The 20,007-nt window shown below is 41.7% G+C and overlaps 1 protein-coding gene and 1 long non-coding RNA gene across 3 annotated transcripts; both read left to right on the plus strand.

The window, feature by feature from the left end:
• The first annotated feature begins 5,759 nt into the window (after nucleotides 1-5,759).
• On the plus strand, nucleotides 5,760-8,032 carry LOC139537140 (uncharacterized). Its single transcript, XR_011667470.1, has 2 exons — nucleotides 5,760-6,359; nucleotides 6,461-8,032. It is a non-coding gene; the product is annotated as an uncharacterized lncRNA (long non-coding RNA).
• Nucleotides 8,033-9,255: 1,223 nt separating this feature from the next.
• Nucleotides 9,256-17,074, plus strand: LOC139537143 (creatine kinase S-type, mitochondrial-like). Of its 2 annotated transcripts, none has more exons than XM_071338110.1 (10): nucleotides 9,256-9,333; nucleotides 12,558-12,738; nucleotides 13,356-13,554; nucleotides 13,646-13,741; nucleotides 13,837-14,058; nucleotides 14,950-15,035; nucleotides 15,658-15,781; nucleotides 16,112-16,246; nucleotides 16,370-16,495; nucleotides 16,624-17,074. In XM_071338110.1, exons 2-10 carry the CDS (start codon nucleotides 12,590-12,592, stop codon nucleotides 16,738-16,740), a joined length of 1,254 nt encoding a protein of 417 aa, XP_071194211.1. In that variant the 5' UTR covers nucleotides 9,256-9,333; nucleotides 12,558-12,589; the 3' UTR covers nucleotides 16,741-17,074. The 2 variants fall into 2 exon arrangements, with proteins under 2 accessions (XP_071194211.1, XP_071194202.1); XM_071338101.1 differs by lacking the exon at nucleotides 14,950-15,035 and adding an exon at nucleotides 15,455-15,573.
• Nucleotides 17,075-20,007: the final 2,933 nt, after the last annotated feature.

A 20,007-nucleotide genomic window follows, 5' to 3' on the forward strand; every position in this document is an offset into this window, starting at 1 on the left:
GAAGTAAAATTCTGTCTCATGTAACCATACCAAACATAATTTACTGAAACATACTCATTTGAGTGTCTGACTCCCGGATTTGCTTGTACTATGTTATGTCTAGTCTATGAGACCGGGCTGGCCATTCCTGTGCACATCCAACTGCTGTCCACCCTGGGGTTTTTGGCAAAGGGCACTTTTCAACGGGACCTTGCCTATCCGCATCTCACAGCCCTCGATGAGACAATGTTTTGGATGCAAACATCAGCAAAACGAACAGTAACGCATGCAATTTCCATACACCATCGCACAACAGGTTGAAGTCGAGAGGGATTTCTTTGCCATGATGCCATCAATGGGTTCCCAAATATGAACGGAACAATAGACAGCACACACATAGTCACAAAAGAACCATCCCAAAATGATTAACTATGTGAACAGAAAAGGTTCCGCTCTTAATCTGCAAGTAATAGGTTGTGATGTGCAAAAGACGCTGCTGAATGTGGAGGAAAGGTGGAATGCATTACTCGTTAATTCTGCAGAACAGCAATGTTCATCTATACGCCTACAGGAGGGAGCTGTTGAGGATGGATGGCTTATTTGTGATTTGTGAGTGTTGCCTACTAATTTTAAGCATATTTGCCATTGTTAAAGCAACTTGAATTGTCCTAATAGCCCTCTCTTTGTAGAGGTGGTTTTATTTTTACTGGTCAAGCCACAACTGAGATAGCCAAATAAAACATTTTGGTTGAACTCAATCTATGACACCAGCACATATTTCAGGCTTGTAGTTTTTTTGGTTGCGATGTTGTATTTCATGGTACAGCGTTGTATATTCTGCGCGGGCTTTATTAAAGGGATGATTTTGACCATTAACGGGTCAATATTGCATAGAAACTATTCTAAAATACTACTTACGAACGGAATTTAGAATGTTCGTAGGCATAAAAAAAGTATGATATATCAAACAATCTTATAAACGTCCAATGCACACAATTGATAAATACCATTGATCCTCAGCCTCAGTGCCCGTGCACGACCTTGGCTATTTGCATTTCTAATTAATCTAATTAACCTTATGGTCCAAACAATCCCTTTAAAGCCCGTGTGGAATATACAATGCCGTACCAGGAAATACAATGGCTTAACCAAAAAAAGATAGGAAGAAAAACAACTTTCCCGAGACTGAAATAGGTGCTGGTGGGCTGGCTGGTGTCAGATTGAGTACAACAAAAATGTTTTATTTGGCTCGCTCAGTTGTGGCTTGACCATTAGAAATAAAAACATAGCTACAAAGAGATGACCATTAGGACAATTGAAGTTGCTTCAGCAATGGCAAATATACTTCAAATGTTTAGGCAACACTCACAAATAAGCCATCCATCCTCAACAGCTTCTGCTGTAGGCTTATAGGCCTAAAGGCAGAACGAAGAGTTGTGCGTTCCACCTGGCCACCTTTTGCGCATCACATAACCTATCACCTACATATTAGGAGTGGAAGCCTTTTCTGTTCACAAAGTTAAACTCGTTTTGGGACGGTGCCTTTATGGCGATGTGGGTGCCGTCTATTCAGTTCATATTTGGAAACCCATTGATGAAATCATAAATAAGAAACCCCTCTTGACATCAACATGTTGTGTGATGGTGTATGGAAATTGAATGTGTTACTACTGTTCATTTAACTGACGATACCGAAGTAAAGTTGGTTTTATATTAACACATTCGGACATTCAACAGACATTCAATTCAACAGACATTCAACAGACATTCTCCAAATGCCATTTCAAAATGTAAAAATCAATAACTAATTTATCACAGAATCATCAAACTAGATATGATTTATCCTATAAATGTCTAGCATACTTTTACAACCTTTATTTTGAGGAAAAATTTCAGTTTTGATTTTATAGAAATAAATAAAATCTATCAAATGCCATTTAAAGCTTTATAAATCAATAACTAATTCACTGTTTGTCATAGAAACATCAAACTAGATATGATTTATTCTATAAATGTCTAGTATACTTATACAATCTTTGCTTTGAGTAGAAATTCCAGTTTTGATTTGATAGAAATACATAAAATCTCAAATATTGCATTTAAAGATGAAGAAATCAATAACTAATTCAGTGACTGTCACAGAAAAAAGTGAAAATATGCATTTATTTGCAATAACTTTAAAGACATGTTCATTTCAAGTGTAATTTATTCTATATAAAGTCCACATTTTAAAGTAGTTGCAAGGCACAACAGTCATTTCTTTATATGTCTCTAATTTAACAGCAAAGTAGACCCTTCCAATAACTTTCTATTTTGGCTTTGTTGAAGTCCTTCTTTGTCATCCCCAGACAAGCTGAAAGGTACCATCTGTTCAACACTTACAGCCAAATGTTTAATACCCCGCGTATTCCCAGAACACATTCTAGAAAGTCTATAGATTCAGTGGTCACTTTATTAGGTACAACCCCCTTTGCATCTGGAACAGCGTGAATTCAAAACTGTTGATGAAACTGGGAAAGGAGATAGACTGCGCCTACAGGGAGGAGGTGAGGGCCCTCGGAGTGTGGTGTCAGAAAAATAACCTCACACTCAATGTCAACAAAACAAAGGAGATGATCGTGGACTTCAGGAGACAGCAGAGGGAGCAGCCCCCTATCCACATCGACGGGACAGTAGTGGAGAAGGTGGGAAGTTTTAAGTTCCTCGGCGTACACATCACGGACAAACTGAAATGGCCCACCCACACAGACAGCGTGGTGAAGAAGGCGCAGCAGCAGCACCTCTTCAAACTCAGGAGGCTGAAGAAATTTGGCTTGTCACCAAAAACACTCAAACATTTACAGATGCAGAATAGAGAGCATCCTGAAGGGCTGTATAACCGCCTGGTACGGCAACTGCTCCGCCCACAACCGTAAGGCTCTCCAGAAGGTAGTGAGGTCTGCACAACGCATCACCGGGGGCAAACTACCTGCCCTCCAGGACACCTACACCACCCGATGTCACAGGAAGGCAAAAAAAGATCATCAAGGACAACAACCACCCGAGCCACTGTCTGTTCACCCCGCTATCATCCAGAAGGCGAGGTAAGTACAGGTGCATCAAAGCTGGGACCGAGAGACTGAAAAACAGCTTCTATCTGAAGGCCATCAGACTGTTAAACAGACATCACTAACATTGAGTGGCTGCTGCCAACATACTGACTCATCTCTAGCCACTTTAATAATTAAAATTGGATGTAATATATGTATCACTAGTCACTTTAAACAATGCCACTTTATATAATGTCTACATGCCTACATTCCCTACATTACTCATCTCATATGTATATACTGTACTCTATACCATCTACTGCATCTTGCCTATGCCATTCGGCCATCGCTCATCCATATATTTTTATGTACATATTCTTATTCATTCCTTTACACTTGTGTGTATAAGGTAGTTGTTGTGAAATTGTTAGATGACTTGTTAGATATTACTGCATGGTTGGAACTAGAAGCACAAGCATTTCGCTACACTCGCATTAACATCTGCTAACATCTGCTAAATTTGGTTTGATTTTATTTTATTTGACGGTTCAAGTTTTTAAGTCCAGTTGGAGTTTATTACAGTCAGTACAAGTTTTGGAACTTTTCTGAGTTACAAAAGACCATCACAAAATGTACTGTCATTTTGTACATTCTAAAGTTCAAACAAAAAGAAACAGAATACCTGTAACGCACTTAGGCGTAGTGGGTGCGGAGTCAGGTGCAGGAAGCAGAAGGTACAGAACAATGTTTTATTCCGGCACAGAGAAAAATGTTCACGCCAATACCGAGCGCACATAAAAGACCGGCCCAAAACCAGGACCCAACCAGTCCGGAGGAAAAACAAAGGGAAACGCACTACCACAAACACACACAGAGGAAAAATAAGCCCGCACAAAGAGCAGGCGGGCCTTACCGGCTTAAATAGCCCAACTAAAAACCTAAACAAGAAACAGGTGTAACCAATAAGACAAAACCAACAGAAAAGGGAAAAGGGATCGGCGGCAGCTAGTAGACCGGTGACGACGACCACCGAGCGCCGCCCGAACAGGAAGAGGAGCCACCTTCGGTGGGAGTCATGACAATACCTGAATGCTTATCTGCATGCTTTAGTGTCTAGCAAGTCAAGGCCACGGGACTTGGTGTATGTAGGAGCAATTTATTTTAGTGAATAGTGTGGTGAACATAATAAAGTGCCGACTGAGTGTACATATCACAAACAACTCCTTTCGAGCAGTGTCTGTCTGTTATACGTTTGATCAATGGGTATGATGGTCAATCTGATCCCCAAGGTCCTCATAGGCTCACTCGGATATATAGAGTTGGAGGTCAAGAAACAAATATGAAACTAGGACATTAAAACACTGACAGAATTCTTTCATCTACATCCATTCACATAAAATATGTATTTTAAAGTATAAATACCCTTCTAAGACCACTGTCTTTCTGGATGTTTTAAAAGGTTTGCAAATAGTTATTTCTGCAAGTAATGTGAATTGAAAGGGATATGGTAATACCTATGTCATATGTAGGTATTACGTAGTTTCTACACTGGTATAATGAGTATAATGTGTGGTAGTTGCTCACCTCCCTGCTGAAGTATGTAGAGCTGATTTGAGCCATTTTTTATTTTTTTCATGATCTTTTGTGAAAAACCACATTTTCACGTAGACTTTGTGCTAGCAGTTTAAGAGAGAAAGAGAGCAAATAGCATAGGGACAGCCTGGTTGAAGTCCTAGTTTTTAATGGTCAGTGCCAGTAGATTGCAGAAGGGTTCACATACAGTTCAGAAGCAAATCATAATGTAAACATTCAGCCCAAAAACAAAACATGTACCGTCCACTTCTTATATTAGTGCTTTTTTGTGTTATCCACCCTCTGGTATCTTTCAATACTCATGCTAATGTACACTAACGTTCAAAAGTTTACGGTCAATTTCCTTGTTTTTGAAATATAAGCACAATTGTGTCCATTAAAATAACATCAAATTGATCAGAAATACAGTGTAGACATTGTTAATGTTATAAATGACTATTGTAGCTGGAAACGGCAGATTTTTTATGGAATATCTACATAGGCGTACAGGGGCCCATTATCAGCAACCATCACTCCTGTGTTCCAATGGCACGGTGTGTTAGCTAATCCAAGTTTATCATTTTAAAAGGATAATTGATCATTAGAAAACCCTTTTGCAATTATGTTAGCACAGCTGAAAACTGTTGTCCTGATTAAAGAAGCAATAAAACTGGCCTTCTTTAGACTAGTTGAGTATCTGGAGCATCAGCATTTGTGGGTTTGATTACAGGCTCAAAATGGCCAGAAACAAATAAAAAAAATCTGAAACTCATCAGTCTATTCTTGTTCTGAGAAATGAAGGCTATTCCATACGAGAAATTGCCAAGAACCTGAAGAGCTCATACAATGCTGTGTACTACTGCCATAGGCGGAAATCCCAGGGGGGACGGGGGGGACACGACCCCCCCATCCTGGGGAAAATATGATTTGTCCCCACAAATATATCACTGTAAACATAACTATGTAATTTCAATAATATTAATAATACGCAATGAAAGCACTTGTGCTGATTATAGACACTTAATAGCGCGTTTTTAAATTTCACAAGATTGCGACCACCCCGCCCTTTGCCTCACAATGGTTTGATCCACTGCCAGTTCTTTAGCTGGCAAGGTAATAGAGGGCTCGTATCTACTGTCCGAAAGGCACTCAATGTACGTAACTGACGTGAGGTTAATCCAGTCAATCGCGCCTTAGCAATGTATATATTTTTTTAATGTTGCAGGGTTCACACACTAGCTGAATTTGCAGAGCTAGCGCGCAAACTAAAGCAAACATTAACTATCAAGCTAGCTAGTACCTATTCCATTTATGTGGCGTCGTCAAAGAAGGAATATTTGCTATCGTCAGTTTATTCCAAGATTAGCATGCAGCTGTAGTGCTTCAAAGTCCCTGTGATAAGGTTAGCGATAAACTGAAGTCCAAACTGAACAGAACTACACTCTCTTATACCATTGTCTTAAATATATTTAATGGTCTCGTTGCAAAAGCTAAATTGTCGCTAGTGAATTTTTTATTTTTTTCACCTTTAACCAGGTAGCAAAGATTATAGCAAACACCACAGAAACGGAATTGGTGCTCGCTAGCTTTGCAAATTCAGCTATTGTTGGAAGCCTGCCAATATGAAACAAACCATGTTAAAATTTCAAAACGTTGCAGCATGTGTTGTGTAAATGTGTGTGTGCAGCTAGACCGGTCAGCCAGCCAGCCAGGTAAAAAATGTCAGAAAAAAGTAAAAAGACGGACATCAGAGTATTTTTCAGTACACCAAAACGCAAAGTAAGAACTCTAGTAGCCTAATATCTCAAAGACCAGTTGATAAAATGTTCATAAGAAAGAAGTGAAATGCTAATGGAAATATTTCACAATGATGTCATTAGGCAGAGCAGGCAACAGATGGCACACAGACAGCAGAGCTGGGGACAGATATGCAGGGACAGACTGGCAGAGACAGGGAGTCTCAGGTAAGTTTGTTGAGTCTTTGTTTGGCAACATTATGAAAGGTTCTCCATTTTTTTGATTTGTAAAATAGGGACATAATTGGAAAATGCCATGAATACCCCCACTCTCAATTTAAACTGGTGACTGAACCAAGATTTGTTTAAGGCAATGGTATTGCTGTTGTGATTAATTGTGTAGTTTTGGGTACCGGTAGTTAGGAGTACAGCAAACACCTTATTTCTTTTCTAGGAGACAGACTGAGTCAGTGAGGGTGGTGAAAGGGAAAGAGCCAAGGAGAGAGACTTCAGAGGACAGTGTCACAGCCACGGCAGGACCAGGTGTCACCCTTGTTGCCAGCAGCACCAGTATAGGGGACAGTGGCACAGCATCGTCCAGTTACCTCAGCGATGACACAAAACCATATCAGCTACACCCACAATTTATAGAACCGCAAACTCTTGCAAACGTTTCAAGAGAGAGGAACACTGCACTGATAAGGAACATTGCTATAACTATTATTATTAGTAGTATTATAATGATTTAAACAAGTTGGGACAACCCTTCAGTTAACTACTGTACCTAACAATTATCCAGTAGTAGTGATTATGGTCCCTCAATATACATTTAACATATTACAACATAGTATATGTGTTACAGCACTACTTTTGGTGTCCCCCTCAGGAATTGCTCCTGAGAAAATTTCATGTAATTGTCCCCTCCAAGGTTGATATCAGATTTTCGCCCCTGACTACTGCCTTCACAGAACAGCGCAAACTGGCTCTAACCAGAATAGAAAGAGGAGTGAGAGGCCCCGGTGCACAACTGAGCAAGAGTACAAGTACATGAGAGTGTCTAGTTTGAGAAACAGACGCTTCACAAGTCCTCAACTGGCAGCTTCATTAAATAGAGTACTCCCAAAACATCAGTCTCAACGTCAACAGTGAAGAGACAACTCTGGGATGCTGGCTTTTTAGGTAGAGTTTCAAAGAAAAAGCCATATCTCTGTCTAGTGTCTGTTCTTTTGCCCATCTTAATCTTTTATTTTTATTGGCCAGTCTGAGATATGGCTTTTTCTTTGCAATTCTGCCTAGAAGGCCAGCATCCCGGAGTCGCCTCTTCACTGTTGAAAACAAGAACATTTCTAAGTGACCCCAAACTTTTGAACGGTAGTGTATGTTATGGTTCAATCTTAGTTTTCCTTATCTCCACTGTGGAATGTCCATGTTGATCCTCTTGGTCCATCCACCTGTCTTTGTTAGTCAGGCCTGACCCCTTCATCCCGTAGTTTATTCCAGTTATCTATTTTAAAATGACTGAAGATGCAGAAGTTTATGCCAGGCCCCTTCTAATAGGGTATAACAGACTGGTTAGAACTTTGACCACACGCCCTCTAGACGGACTACATGCTCTCTATCAAATCAAAACTGGATTTTTTACTCAAAACAAAAGTTGTAAAAGTATGCTAGACATTTATAGAATAAATCATATCTAGTTTGATGTTTCTGTGACAAACAGTGAATAAGTTATTGATTTATACAGTTTAAAATGGCATTTGATAGATTTTATGTATTTCTATCAAGTCAAAACTGGAATATTACTCAAAATAAAGGTTGTAAAAGTATGCTAGACATTTATAGAATACATTTACTTAGTTTGATGTTTCTGTGACAAACTGTTAATTAGTTATTGATTTATACTGCTTTAAAAGGCATTTTATAGATTTTATGTATTTCCATCAAGTTAAAACTGCAATTTCTACTCAAAACAAAGGTTGTAAAAATATGCTAGACATTTATAGAATAAATCATATCTAGTTTGATCATTCTGTGACAAATGGTGAATTAGTTATTGATTTTTACATCTTTAAATGGCTTTTGGCGAATGTCTGTTGAATGTCTGATGAATGTTTGTTGAATGTCTGTTGAATGTCCGAATGTGTGAATATAAAACCAATTTTACCTCGGTCTGACGATTGCATCCAAAACATTGGCTCATCAAGACCTGTGAGATGCTGATCGGCAAACTCCCGCTGAAAAGTGTCCATTGCCAAAACCTGATGGTGGATAGCACTTAGATGTGCACCGGAATGGCATGTGTTCGCCTTTTTAATGTAGGTCTTAAATACTAGCAAAAATCTTATGAAATGTGTTTTGTTAATCTATATCTGATGAGCCAGTCTGTACTTTCTGCAAAAGTCCCACCCGTCTCTAAAAACACACGCTGCAAAACGCAGGGTCTTCCAACAGAGCATGGTCAGCCATCTGCATTTCACGGTAAGGTCTACTACACCTGTTGTATTCGGTGCATTTGACAAATAAAAATCATATTTTGATCTCTCATTCGACTTCCCATTATCTCTGTCTTTTATAGTAGCCTATTTCAACAATGGTTTCACTTTCACACGTGCCTCTAATTGATCAAATCCCTCTATGTTATATGCATTAGTATCTAACAGATGCACTGACGTGATAAAAGTATATGATATAGCCTGTCAATATATGTTTCATGAATTCACAATGGTGTGTGTGTGGAGAGGGGGGTTACCTCTAGTAAAGATTAAGGAAAGATCAAGGTCAACACAGACAGCAGAGCAAGGACCGTCCAAGGTGTTGCACGAGGAATAAAAATACGATTGGTCAGCAGCACAGGTTCTTATCTCCCCATTGGCCCACAGCGTAAATTCTGAATTTTTAATTGGTTTAAAGCACAGGTCCTAATCCCACATTAGTGGGCGGGGTGTGGGATGAGAAATAGAGAAAAAGACTCCTGAAAGAGGATTCTATAGCAGGGAGGGATACCGGCAGTGAAACAGGTACTGTACTCTCTATGTTTCCTCTCTCTATAGCTCTCCTCTATCTCTCATTCATTCTGGAAGGGGGGATATTAACAAACTGTTTTAAATTAGATACTTGATACGTTTTAAAATGGTAGATGAAGCCAAGTAGTTGTTCTAAATGACTGGTGAAATCTAAATGACTTTGGTGAGAGCCCCTCCCTCCCACCTTGAGAACTACAGACGGACTTGAAGTTAAAGTTTCCTTCTGCATATTTTAATAAGTTTTTGCTGATGTAGTCACTATCATTGTAAGACTGACATGATATTTGATGGACAGAACAGGAGCCTTTTGGTGTTGGAATGTAGACTGGTCTACATAGTCTTGTCCAAGGCTCTCCAACCCTGTTCCTGGAGAGCCATCCTCCTGTAGGTTTTCGCTCCAACCCTGTTCCTGGAGAGCTATCCTGTAGGTTTTTGCTCCAACCCTGTTCCTGGAGAGCTACCCTCCTGTAGGTTTTCGCTCCAACCCTGTTCATGGAGAGCTATCCTGTAGGTTTTTGCTCCAACCCTGTTCCTGGAGAGCTACCCTCCTGTAGGTTTTCGCTCCAACCCTGTTCCTGGAGAGCTACCCTCCTGTAGGTTTTCGCTCCAACCCTGTTCCTGGAGAGCTACCCTCCTGTAGGTTTTCGCTCCAACCCTGATCCTGGAGAGCTACCCTCCTGTAGGTTTTCGCTCCAACCCCAGTTGTAACTAACTTGATTCATTTTATCAACCAGCTAATTATTACAATCAAGTGCGCTAGATTAGGGTTGGAATGAAAACCTACAGAATGGTAGGTAGCTCTCCAGGAACAGGGTTGGAATGAAAACCTACAGAATGGTAGGTAGCTCTCCAGGAACAGGGTTGGAATGAAAACCTACAGAATGGTAGGTAGCTCTCCAGGAACAGGGTTGGAGAGCCCTGGTCTAGTCTGATGTTCTAAAGGACAGCAGAGCATGTTCATAGTGATACTTAATCCTTATATACATTATTAACTGTCAGTAACTGCTTCATGACTCGAGATAATGCATCATTTTGAGAGCTTTACAAAGAAGTAGTATTATGTCTGTTAACTACATCCCCACATATTAAATACTCAAGCAGTGTGACAGTGGTTTTTATGTTTGTTTTTTAAGTCTTTAAAAAAAATGTATTACAAAAAACACAAGGAAGGGGTAACATAAAAGTATTAGAACATGAAGGACAAACAATACAGCATCAAGACACTATCAAACATGTATCAGTATTTCCGCAACAGAGCCATCCTTATGTGTGAGGGTGTGTGTGCATGATAGTGATATAAAATATATGTCATAGTTTCCTTTTTCATGATCACAATCTTGTGAAACCCGAACCCTCCAAGATCCACCCACAGTTCCCCAATAGCTGTCCCTCAACCATTCGAGACCCCTCCCACAGTCCCCCCCGGAATATTTATTTAAAAAAATACAATTAATTAAATTAAGTGTGACAGTGTTAACACTCCTCTCCGTATGGCTAGTAGGGATGAAAGTTGGTGAAACTCAAAACTGATCTAAGGTCAGTTTTACGTTTCTCCCCCTGATGGTTAGGATTGGGGGAGGATAATGAACTGATCCTAGATCTGTAGTAATCCTGGCTTTAAAGCATACAATCCAATGTGACTGACTGATGGCTGCCTTTAAACCACCATATAGGCCTGTCATACCAGAAAGTTGCTGTTTCTGACATAACCTTATCACTGATTCACTGGTCTTTGCTGTCAGGGCTGTAGCCCTCCTGTCTCTTCCTACGTCTCTGTGTTCATCTTTTCCACCTCTTATTTTCCATCTCTCCCTCATCTCTCTCTTTCTGTCTCACTTATCTCTCGATCTCTTTCTCTGTCTCTCTATAACTCTCTGTATCTCTTTCTCGCTGTGTGTGTGTGTCTCTCTTTCCTCCTTTCCCCTCCCCCTGTCTTTGTCTTGGCCTGTGTCCTGTCTTGAGAGACTGTGGCCGGTTCAGAATGTCAGAGCAGAACAGAACACGAGGCCTGTGGTGTTTTGATTCCAGAATGAGCGGTCTTGGCATTAGACCCATCTGGCACTGTTTCTCTCCTCCAGATTTCTATACATAATAATTTATTTGCAGTGCTGACAGCCTCCTCCATTCTGACTCCTCAGCCACCTAGTGTGTTCTAGTCTCGCTGTATCAAGGAAAACACAGCCACAACTTTGAGGTCAATAGAGTTGAAATGACCCAGAGATGTTACCTTGTGTTCAGACAATGATATGCATGTAGGTTTCCTTAAATGGATCATAGAGCAGAGAGGGTGGATCATTAGCTTTGCAGCCAACTGATGATCTGATGGAATAGTACTTTTCCTGTATTCTTAATGAAGACCAATCGCATGGAATTAAGTCAACTGACGACTGCAGATCATGATGTAATAGATGTGTAGAATGATAATCAAGACAGGAAGTCAATCCCAGCTTTTGTTTCCGCTCTGACAGGGATTAGTGAATAGACCTCTACTAGACCTCTACAGCCCTATATACAGTAGACCTCTCTATTTTAAGACAGCTTTCCCTCTCTCTCTGTCCTCTGCACTGCGGTGAAGGACAAGTCAGTGAGAACAAGCTTTCACCTTTAGATTTTAGTCACAGGAGATACTGAGAGGAATAACTTGTTCGGGCAGGGGCAAAACCAAATGTAATTTTATCTTGGTGACCTAAGATCAGTGTATAGGGGCATCTTCATCCTACCTACTCCTCCTTGATGGTGGCGGCCAGATTGTGCTTGCTAAGAGGCCATCCTGTGAGGCCAGTTTAGGAGACTGAGCTTAATCAGCCATCTGCTGATACTCCCGTCTCATACTGTAAGCTCGTTATCAACGACCTACATCTACTCTATAAGATATAAAACGTAGAAAAATTGACTTGTTACGATACAATTGAATACAGTACAATCAACCAACTGGAAGTGCATTGTAACTCAACTGAGGACATGGAGTAAGTTTGAGCTGCAGCATCCACAGTCTGTATATGATAGACAAAAGGTAGTGGCCAAAGGGTTAAAGGTAGGAAGTGTATTGTTCTTTAGGAGGAGATTCTTCCCACAGCTCACCTGATGTGAAGGACATACACACAAAGAAACTAATGCATAGATAAATACATGTTTAAGAATTTTTAAGAAGTTAAACCTTTGAAATGTGTACATTTTATCTTATCTCTCTTCTTCCCTAATTCCTCTCTCTCCCCCAGTTGACCTGATTCTGACCTCTGAACTGTCCAAGATGGCGACCTCCTTCACAAGAATGATGTCCGGCCGTAACACGGCCGTGCTGTTGGCCAGCCTGGGAGCAGGCACCATGGCAACCGGCTACCTGATGACCGACAGCAACATCCTGTCCGCTGAGGAGAGGAGGAAGCTCTATCCACCCAGGTAGGACTACAAACAACATGGCCTCTAATGGACTGTGGACTACACATAGGATGGCCGTATACAGACGACCTACACAGGTTGGAATACAGGTGTTGGGCCTAGGATAGCTGCATCTATTGAATAGGAACAACTATAATCTGACACCCAGTGTGCAGTCAGTCCAAATGTAAGTCTAAGGTAGAGGGGCGGGGAATGAAACCTTAGTAGATACAAGTGTTGCCAGTCACCTCCTTTGCCCTTTCTGACATTCACATTTAGTAAACACACACACACACACACACACACACACACACACACACACACACACACACACACACACACACACACACACACACACACACACACACACACACACAGACACAGACACAGGAGCCAAGAGGAGACCAGATCAGGAACTAAGGCTTGAGCCACAGATTAGACAGATCACCAACACTCTAAAATAACTTCCTCTACTTCCTCAAAAAAAACGACATCCACATTACATCTAAAACCACAGCCCTCTTGGCAAGGGGTGTGTCCATAATCAAACCCTATTTGAAATGTCCTTCACAGTGCACAGCTTTTGATCTTTTCATCTCTATGGTTCGAATGAAATCTACTTTTCCCATCATCCCCAGCGCTGACTATCCTGACCTGAGGAGGCACAATAACTGCATGGCGCACTCCCTGACCCCTGCTATCTACGGCAAGCTGAGAGACAAGGTGACCCCTAACAACTGGAGCCTGGACCAGTGCATCCAGACCGGAGTGGACAACCCTGGCCACCCCTTCATCAAGACTGTCGGCATGGTGGCTGGGGACGAGGAGAGCTACGAGGTACTGTATGTGTGCGTGAGTTTGTGTGTGTTTTTCTATATTTTGAAGGAGGTATCTCCTTTTGGTTAACTGTTCATCCTGTCCTCTGCAGGTGTTTGCTGATATCTTTGACCCCGTCATCAAAGACCGACACAATGGCTACGACCCCAAAACAATGAAACACCCCACTGATCTGGACGCGTTCAAGGTAACACACACACACACACACCTCCAGTAACCTATACACACTACATGAGATAGTCCATTATTCTCCGATGTAATGATAACCCTCCTTCTCCTCAGATCACCAACGGTATGTTTGATGAGAAATACGTTCTGTCGTCTCGCGTGCGTACAGGCCGTAGTATCCGCGGTCTGAGCCTGCCCCCGTGCTGCTCGCGCTCGGAGCGCCGTGAGGTAGAGCGTGTGACCGTCCAGGCCCTGGCCGGCCTGAAGGGTGATCTGGCCGGACGTTACTACAGCCTGGGAGACATGACGGAGAAGGAGCAGCAGCAGCTTATTGATGTGAGACACTCAGAGGACATCTATCTATCTATCTATCTATCTATCTATCTATCTATCTAATGTACCTATCTATCTATCTATCTATCTATCTATCTATCTATCTATCTATCTATCTATCTATCTATCTATCTATCTAATGTACCTATCTATCTATCTATCTATCTATCTATCTATCTATCTATCTATCTAATGTACCTATCTATCTATCTATCTATCTATCTATCTATTTATCTATCTATCTAATGTACCTATCTATCTATCTATCTATCTATCTATCTATCTATCTATCTATCTATCTATCTATCTATCTATCTATCTATCTAATGTACCTATCTATCTTTCTGTCTGTGGGTCTGTCCATCTGTCTGTACTCTCTCTCTCTCTGCATCCCCCTCTCTCTCTTCCTCTTTGTCTGTCTCTCTTCGCTTTTTATTCCAAAATGTACATACATGTATTATCATAATCTGACTGCATATGGGATTCCTCATATCCATGATAATGTCTACTTATATTGCCATGCTAATGGCAGGGATTGTTGTGACGATTATGCTGAAATAGTGCAATTGGAACCTGGACTGTATTGACAGCATTGTTTCATGAGTTTTATTTGACCCGAATCATTTGAGGACATGGTTCTTAATTGCACTAATTTGTCTTCATTCCCCAGTGGTAGGCCTACCAATGATTTCAGGAAAGTTTAGCACAATGGAAAAAAGGGTCTTACCCAGTTAATCCACTCAGTCTAGACAGACTGGGGTGACTTTGCGTTTAATCCTAACGGCTAAGATTAAGATTGGAAATAGAGGTAATCTTTGGGAGAGATTACACTAGTCTTGATCTTTAACTTTCAGTCTCATTAACCTTTGTCCTCTGAACCTCACGTTGCCTCAGGAGCATTTCCTGTTCGACAAGCCCGTCTCTCCTCTGCTGACCTCTGCCTTCATGGCCCGTGACTGGCCTGATGCCAGGGGCATCTGGTAAGACCAGAGTAGTAGAGAGCCAAACCATGTCCCCAAAACTACACTACCTGTAGAGAGACTTAGTACTAAGAAACTGGTAAGGCCAGAGTAGTAGAGAGCCCAACCCTGTCCCTGTAGCTTTAAAAGCCTGTAGCACTGTCTTGTATCTAAATAGCTGTAGAGATTGTACTATCGGTGAGTAGGGGCGTCTGGTAAGACCAGTAGAGAGCAGAACCATGTTTCCATAGCATTATGGCATTGGGAAAGGTCTCTTCCTCTGACTACTCTTCCTCCTCCTCCTCTCGTCCTCTTCTCCCCAAAGTGTCATTACATCAATGTCCTAGCCCTGAATTCCCATTTCCGTGACCACCTCCTTATCTTCCTCCTCTTCCTCTTCCCCTCCCTCTCCTCCTCCTTCTCTCTCCTCTCCCCTGTAGGACCACTTCCTGTTTGACAAGCCTGTCTCCCCCTTGTTGACGTGTGCCTTCATGCCCCGACGGCAGGGGCCTCTGGTAGGGTCTACAAGGCTCTCATCAGCAGAATCCTCAAATAGCATGTGTGTGCTGTGATCACAGAAGTTGACAATCAATGCAACCAACAAATGTTTCTAGATTCTTAGGATTGTGTTCTTTCTCTCCAGGCACAACAATGAGAAGACCTTCTTGATCTGGGTCAATGAGGAGGACCACACCAGGGTCATCTCCATGGAGAAGGGAGGAAACATGAAGAGAGTGTTCGAGAGGTTCTGCAGAGGACTCCAACAGGTACTTTACATGTCACATCTTAGTGATTTAATGATGCTTGTCTATACACTCTTAAAAAAAGGATTCCAAAAGGGCTCTTCGGCTGTCCCTATAGGAGAACCCTTTTTGGTTCCAGGTAGAACCATTTTTGGTTCCAGGTAATATGGGAAAAGGTGAAAATGGTTCTACATGGAACCCAAAAGGGTTCTACCTGGAACCAAAAAGGGTTATTTGAAGGGTTCTCCTATAAGGATAGCTGAAGAACCATTTTATGTTGTAGATAGCACCCTTTTGTCTATAATATACACGGACATGTACAGTAGATCATTAATGTGGCCTCCCATCCTCTAGGTGGAGAAGCTGATCCAGGAGAGAGGCTGGGAGTTCATGTGGAACGAGCGCCTGGGATACATCCTGACTTGCCCCTCTAACCTGGGTACTGGACTCAGGGCTGGAGTGCACATCAGACTGCCCAACCTCAGCAAGGTAACACACACGCTCTCTCTTTCTCTTTCCTTTTCCTCAAAGTTTGTACTTGGATTGTCGCTGTGCATTGACCCCTCTATCCCTAGACAAAGCATTTATTAAAGTTCTGTACTTACCATGCAGGACCCTCGCTTTGGTAAGATCCTGGACAACATGCGTCTGCAGAAGAGAGGGACAGGCGGAGTTGACTCAGCCACAACTGGAGACACCGTTGATATCTCCAACAACGACCGTCTGGGAAAATCTGAGGTAAAACTAGAACCGATATTCTATGAATGAATGAATAACTGAAGGAAACTGTAAACCATCTCTATCTGGACTAGAGATTAAACTCCCCTTGACCGCTGATAACTGTGTGTATCGGTGCGTGTGTATAGGTGGAGCTGGTCCAGTTGCTGGTTGATGGAGTCAACTATCTGATTGACTGTGAGAAGAAGCTGGAAAGGGGCCAGGACATCAAGGTCCCCTCCCCCATCACCCAGTTCAGAAAGTGAAACACCTGAGCCCCACGTCTGAGAGGAAGTGACCCGCTCTGCGGTTAGAGAGGGCCAAAGAAGAGGAGTTAGGCCTGATCCCTCCTCATCCCCAAACTGAGCAATTTGGAGTAAAGTAGAAGTAGAATTTCGTTCCACTGGTCCAGGGACAAGTGTTGGTGTATCCCCCTTGATGGTTAAGGCTGGGGTTGGGGGTATCATAATCTGATCCTAGATCTGTGGTTAGGGACAGCTTCTACCAGAAGCGAAAGTCTTACCTGTAACATTAACCTCAATAAAAATCAACCCTAATAAAACCACTGATCTCTGATCAATAAAACAACTAATTCTCTGATTCCAAGGCGATATTACAGCTTGTGTTTTCTCCTTCTACTAATCATTCTACCCTAACTAAAAGCTTAAATACCTTTCCAATTAACAACTGACTGGGACTTTCCATAAATGTAGTACGTTTCCATTCCCCATAAATGTCATTGGACTAATTATATGTAATGACTATGTAGAAGATCCATCATTAACTGTGAAGTTGACTATATATATAGCTGTGTTGTAGGTGGAAGTCTGGCAGTGTACAGTTCCAATCGCTCCAGTGAGTCTCTTCTCTCAGCAGGCCTCTGTCTCCCACCAGCTGATCTGCCATAATGGGTTTACTGCAGTAACAGAGTTTAACCCTGAGTTAAGCACTTTTAGAGGTCAGGCAGAGGAACAGAGAGAAGCATGGCAGCAGTCCAATTCCACCAATGGAACTACCAGTAGAATTGGCACAGATGTCTCTAATCTAACCTTTATTCATCCAGGTTAGTCTCAATTAGATAAAATACAAATCGCAGTTGAGGGCTCCAGACTAGAATGGGAGCAGCCTCAGTGCCAAAACGTTTGTCTGTCTTAAAAGGGTAGATTCTGTCCATTTGTCTGTCTGTCTGTCTAGTCTCTAGGAGGGTAATTGGGCTACTTGGAGCAGCTTAGTGACGTGGAGATAATCAGCTAATCGCTGCCTGCTATATTTACACTGAAAGGGTCAGGGGACCACAGAAACAGAGGGCATATAGGACATATTTTTTGCATGTCGGAAAGACCAGGTGGCAGATCTGCTCTAGATGTTCTGCTTCTATGCTTTAGACATTGCGTGACTGAGAGGGAAAGTGCCAGTGGGTTTGTGTGTGTAGGTGTGAGAGGGTCTGTGACCACTAACATGGTCAGAGAGGAAACTGAATCTGGTCGGTGTATTTTTAGCAGTGTTCTGTGTGCTGACCACTAGTCTTCTGTCTAATGCCAAGGAGGAGACATTAGAAATGTGAGAGATGAGGGTTGTAGATTTGTCCTATGGCAATACGTGGGGTTTGGTAGACGAACAACCAGAATATAGCTTTTTGTAGTTTACTGAAAGTTTCCGTACATACATCTTCATCTGTATCCCACAATGATCTGTCCTATAGTAGAATCTAGACTACCCACTGAAATAAATCCCATTTAATAATATCACAACTACCATTGAGCTCTATTAAAATGTTAATTTTCCTTTGGACAATTCACATAATGGTCAAGCTATGTAATACTACACCAATATAATAGTGTGGTGCTGCCTGTAAAAAATGAATTTTTCCATAACCATATGGTCGTCGGTGGCTCATCGTCAGCAGCAGGGGTTACCTCACTGACCTCGCTGCTCCAACTCCTACGGGCCGTTCACTTCGCTGCTTTTCCATTGAGACTTCCTCCCACACTAGTGGCTCGCCAGTGTTTTATGTTAATGTAAGCTGTAGTGTTGTGTTTCCATCAGGAGTGACACTAAAGACCTCCCCAACAACCTCAGCATCATTCAAGACTGTTGCTTTGTGAGGTGTTAAAAGTTCACGGTTGACTCCAAATTAGAGCAGGTCCCCCGGAGCCAAAGGCCCAATGAGACACGGGTGCTGGCCCCCGTAGATGGAAACATAAAAGTCTGAGCCTTTTGGGTAAAAGACTTCGGTAAACCATCAATGGAAATGTTCCAATGGAGGTGTAGTCTAGAGGACCATGGGAAACTGAGTCCACATTCACTTCAAAGACAAATACAACACTAGTTTCTACTACACGTGAGGGTATCAATCTGAACAAAGCAGTGCGCAGAATCACTAATCTGCGCAGAACATAATTACAAACCATTTGACTTCAAATTGACCGCAAGAATCCCAAATAGATATATTTGACTAAAACAATAATTTCAAACCTTGCTTAGATTTGTATACGAACACGTCTCTATATTATGCGTGGGATAATAGGGAACACATCTCAAATTAAAATCACTTGGAGCTGATCTCCTGGTGTCTTTTATGCCTAACAATAAAAAATGTAAATAAACAATTTATTTTTATCTTGCTCAGAAAACCTTGGGGACCAAATAAGAGAACCTGGCCGGTGGGCCACCAGTTGAGGGACCCCGGCATAGAAAGACCCATTGTGCAGCACACAATTGAACCAGCATCGTCCGGGTTATGGTTTGGCCGGGGTAGGCCGTCAGTGTAAATAAGAATTTGTTCTTAACTGATTTTCCTAGTTAAAGGGTCAATTAAAAACAATTGAAAAGACCCACAGACCTTTGGATAAGGAGTTCCATTTCTCTTGTAAATAAGTATCGTCCTCTAGTGGTGGAAAAGTGTTACTGACATATACTGGTCTGCAGTACCTTGCATGCATCTCATTGGCAGTCAACCAATACATCATATCATTAGTCCTAACCGTTCAGTGTTTACAGATCCCTGTGGACTAGACGGGTAACTGCCTCCTGCCTCTAGGTGGTTACTGGCTAACTTTCATTTACAATTACATATATTAATAAAATAATCAAATGTTTTGGTCCAATGCCATTACTATTCCCCAATGGCAGCTGTTCTTCTCCTGATACTGGTCAGGTGGTTGTTGCTGAATGACTAAACAAATGTGTAAATGACTAAACTTCTGCAATTTAATCATCTGATTCACAAATCACTTTGTATGACAAATATGTGTACAAGATTAGTGAATTTGTGCAGTGCCTTTCTAGGGCTGATTACTTCAATACCCAGAAAACCTTTTGCCATCCCCGTCAGTCGCAGAGGAATAATGATAAGCAGTTTCCATGGGAACACGATGTGATAGTCTGATTCCCTTCTTGGAAAAGGCAAGTGGGCAAAGGTGTAAAGAGAGGTACTTCCTGTCACATGGTCAGACCTTTACAGGAAGTGCCATATATCTGCTGAACAAAACATTTCATGATCATTTCTCAATTAAGGTTCAAACACAAACACA

Source organism: Salvelinus alpinus, chromosome 1 (assembly GCF_045679555.1).
Source record: "Salvelinus alpinus chromosome 1, SLU_Salpinus.1, whole genome shotgun sequence".
In the NCBI taxonomy this organism is placed as follows: domain Eukaryota; kingdom Metazoa; phylum Chordata; class Actinopteri; order Salmoniformes; family Salmonidae; genus Salvelinus; species Salvelinus alpinus.

Bases quoted from the DNA above. Each gene is read 5' to 3' on its own strand.
- LOC139537143 (XM_071338101.1), top strand. From the start codon at position 12,590: ATGGCGACCTCCTTCACAAGAATGATGTCCGGCCGTAACACGGCCGTG. The intron at 12,739-13,355 runs GTAGGACTACAA...CATCATCCCCAG, and splicing joins AGGAAGCTCTATCCACCCAG to CGCTGACTATCCTGACCTGA. The intron at 16,247-16,369 runs GTAACACACACG...CTTACCATGCAG, and splicing joins GACTGCCCAACCTCAGCAAG to GACCCTCGCTTTGGTAAGAT.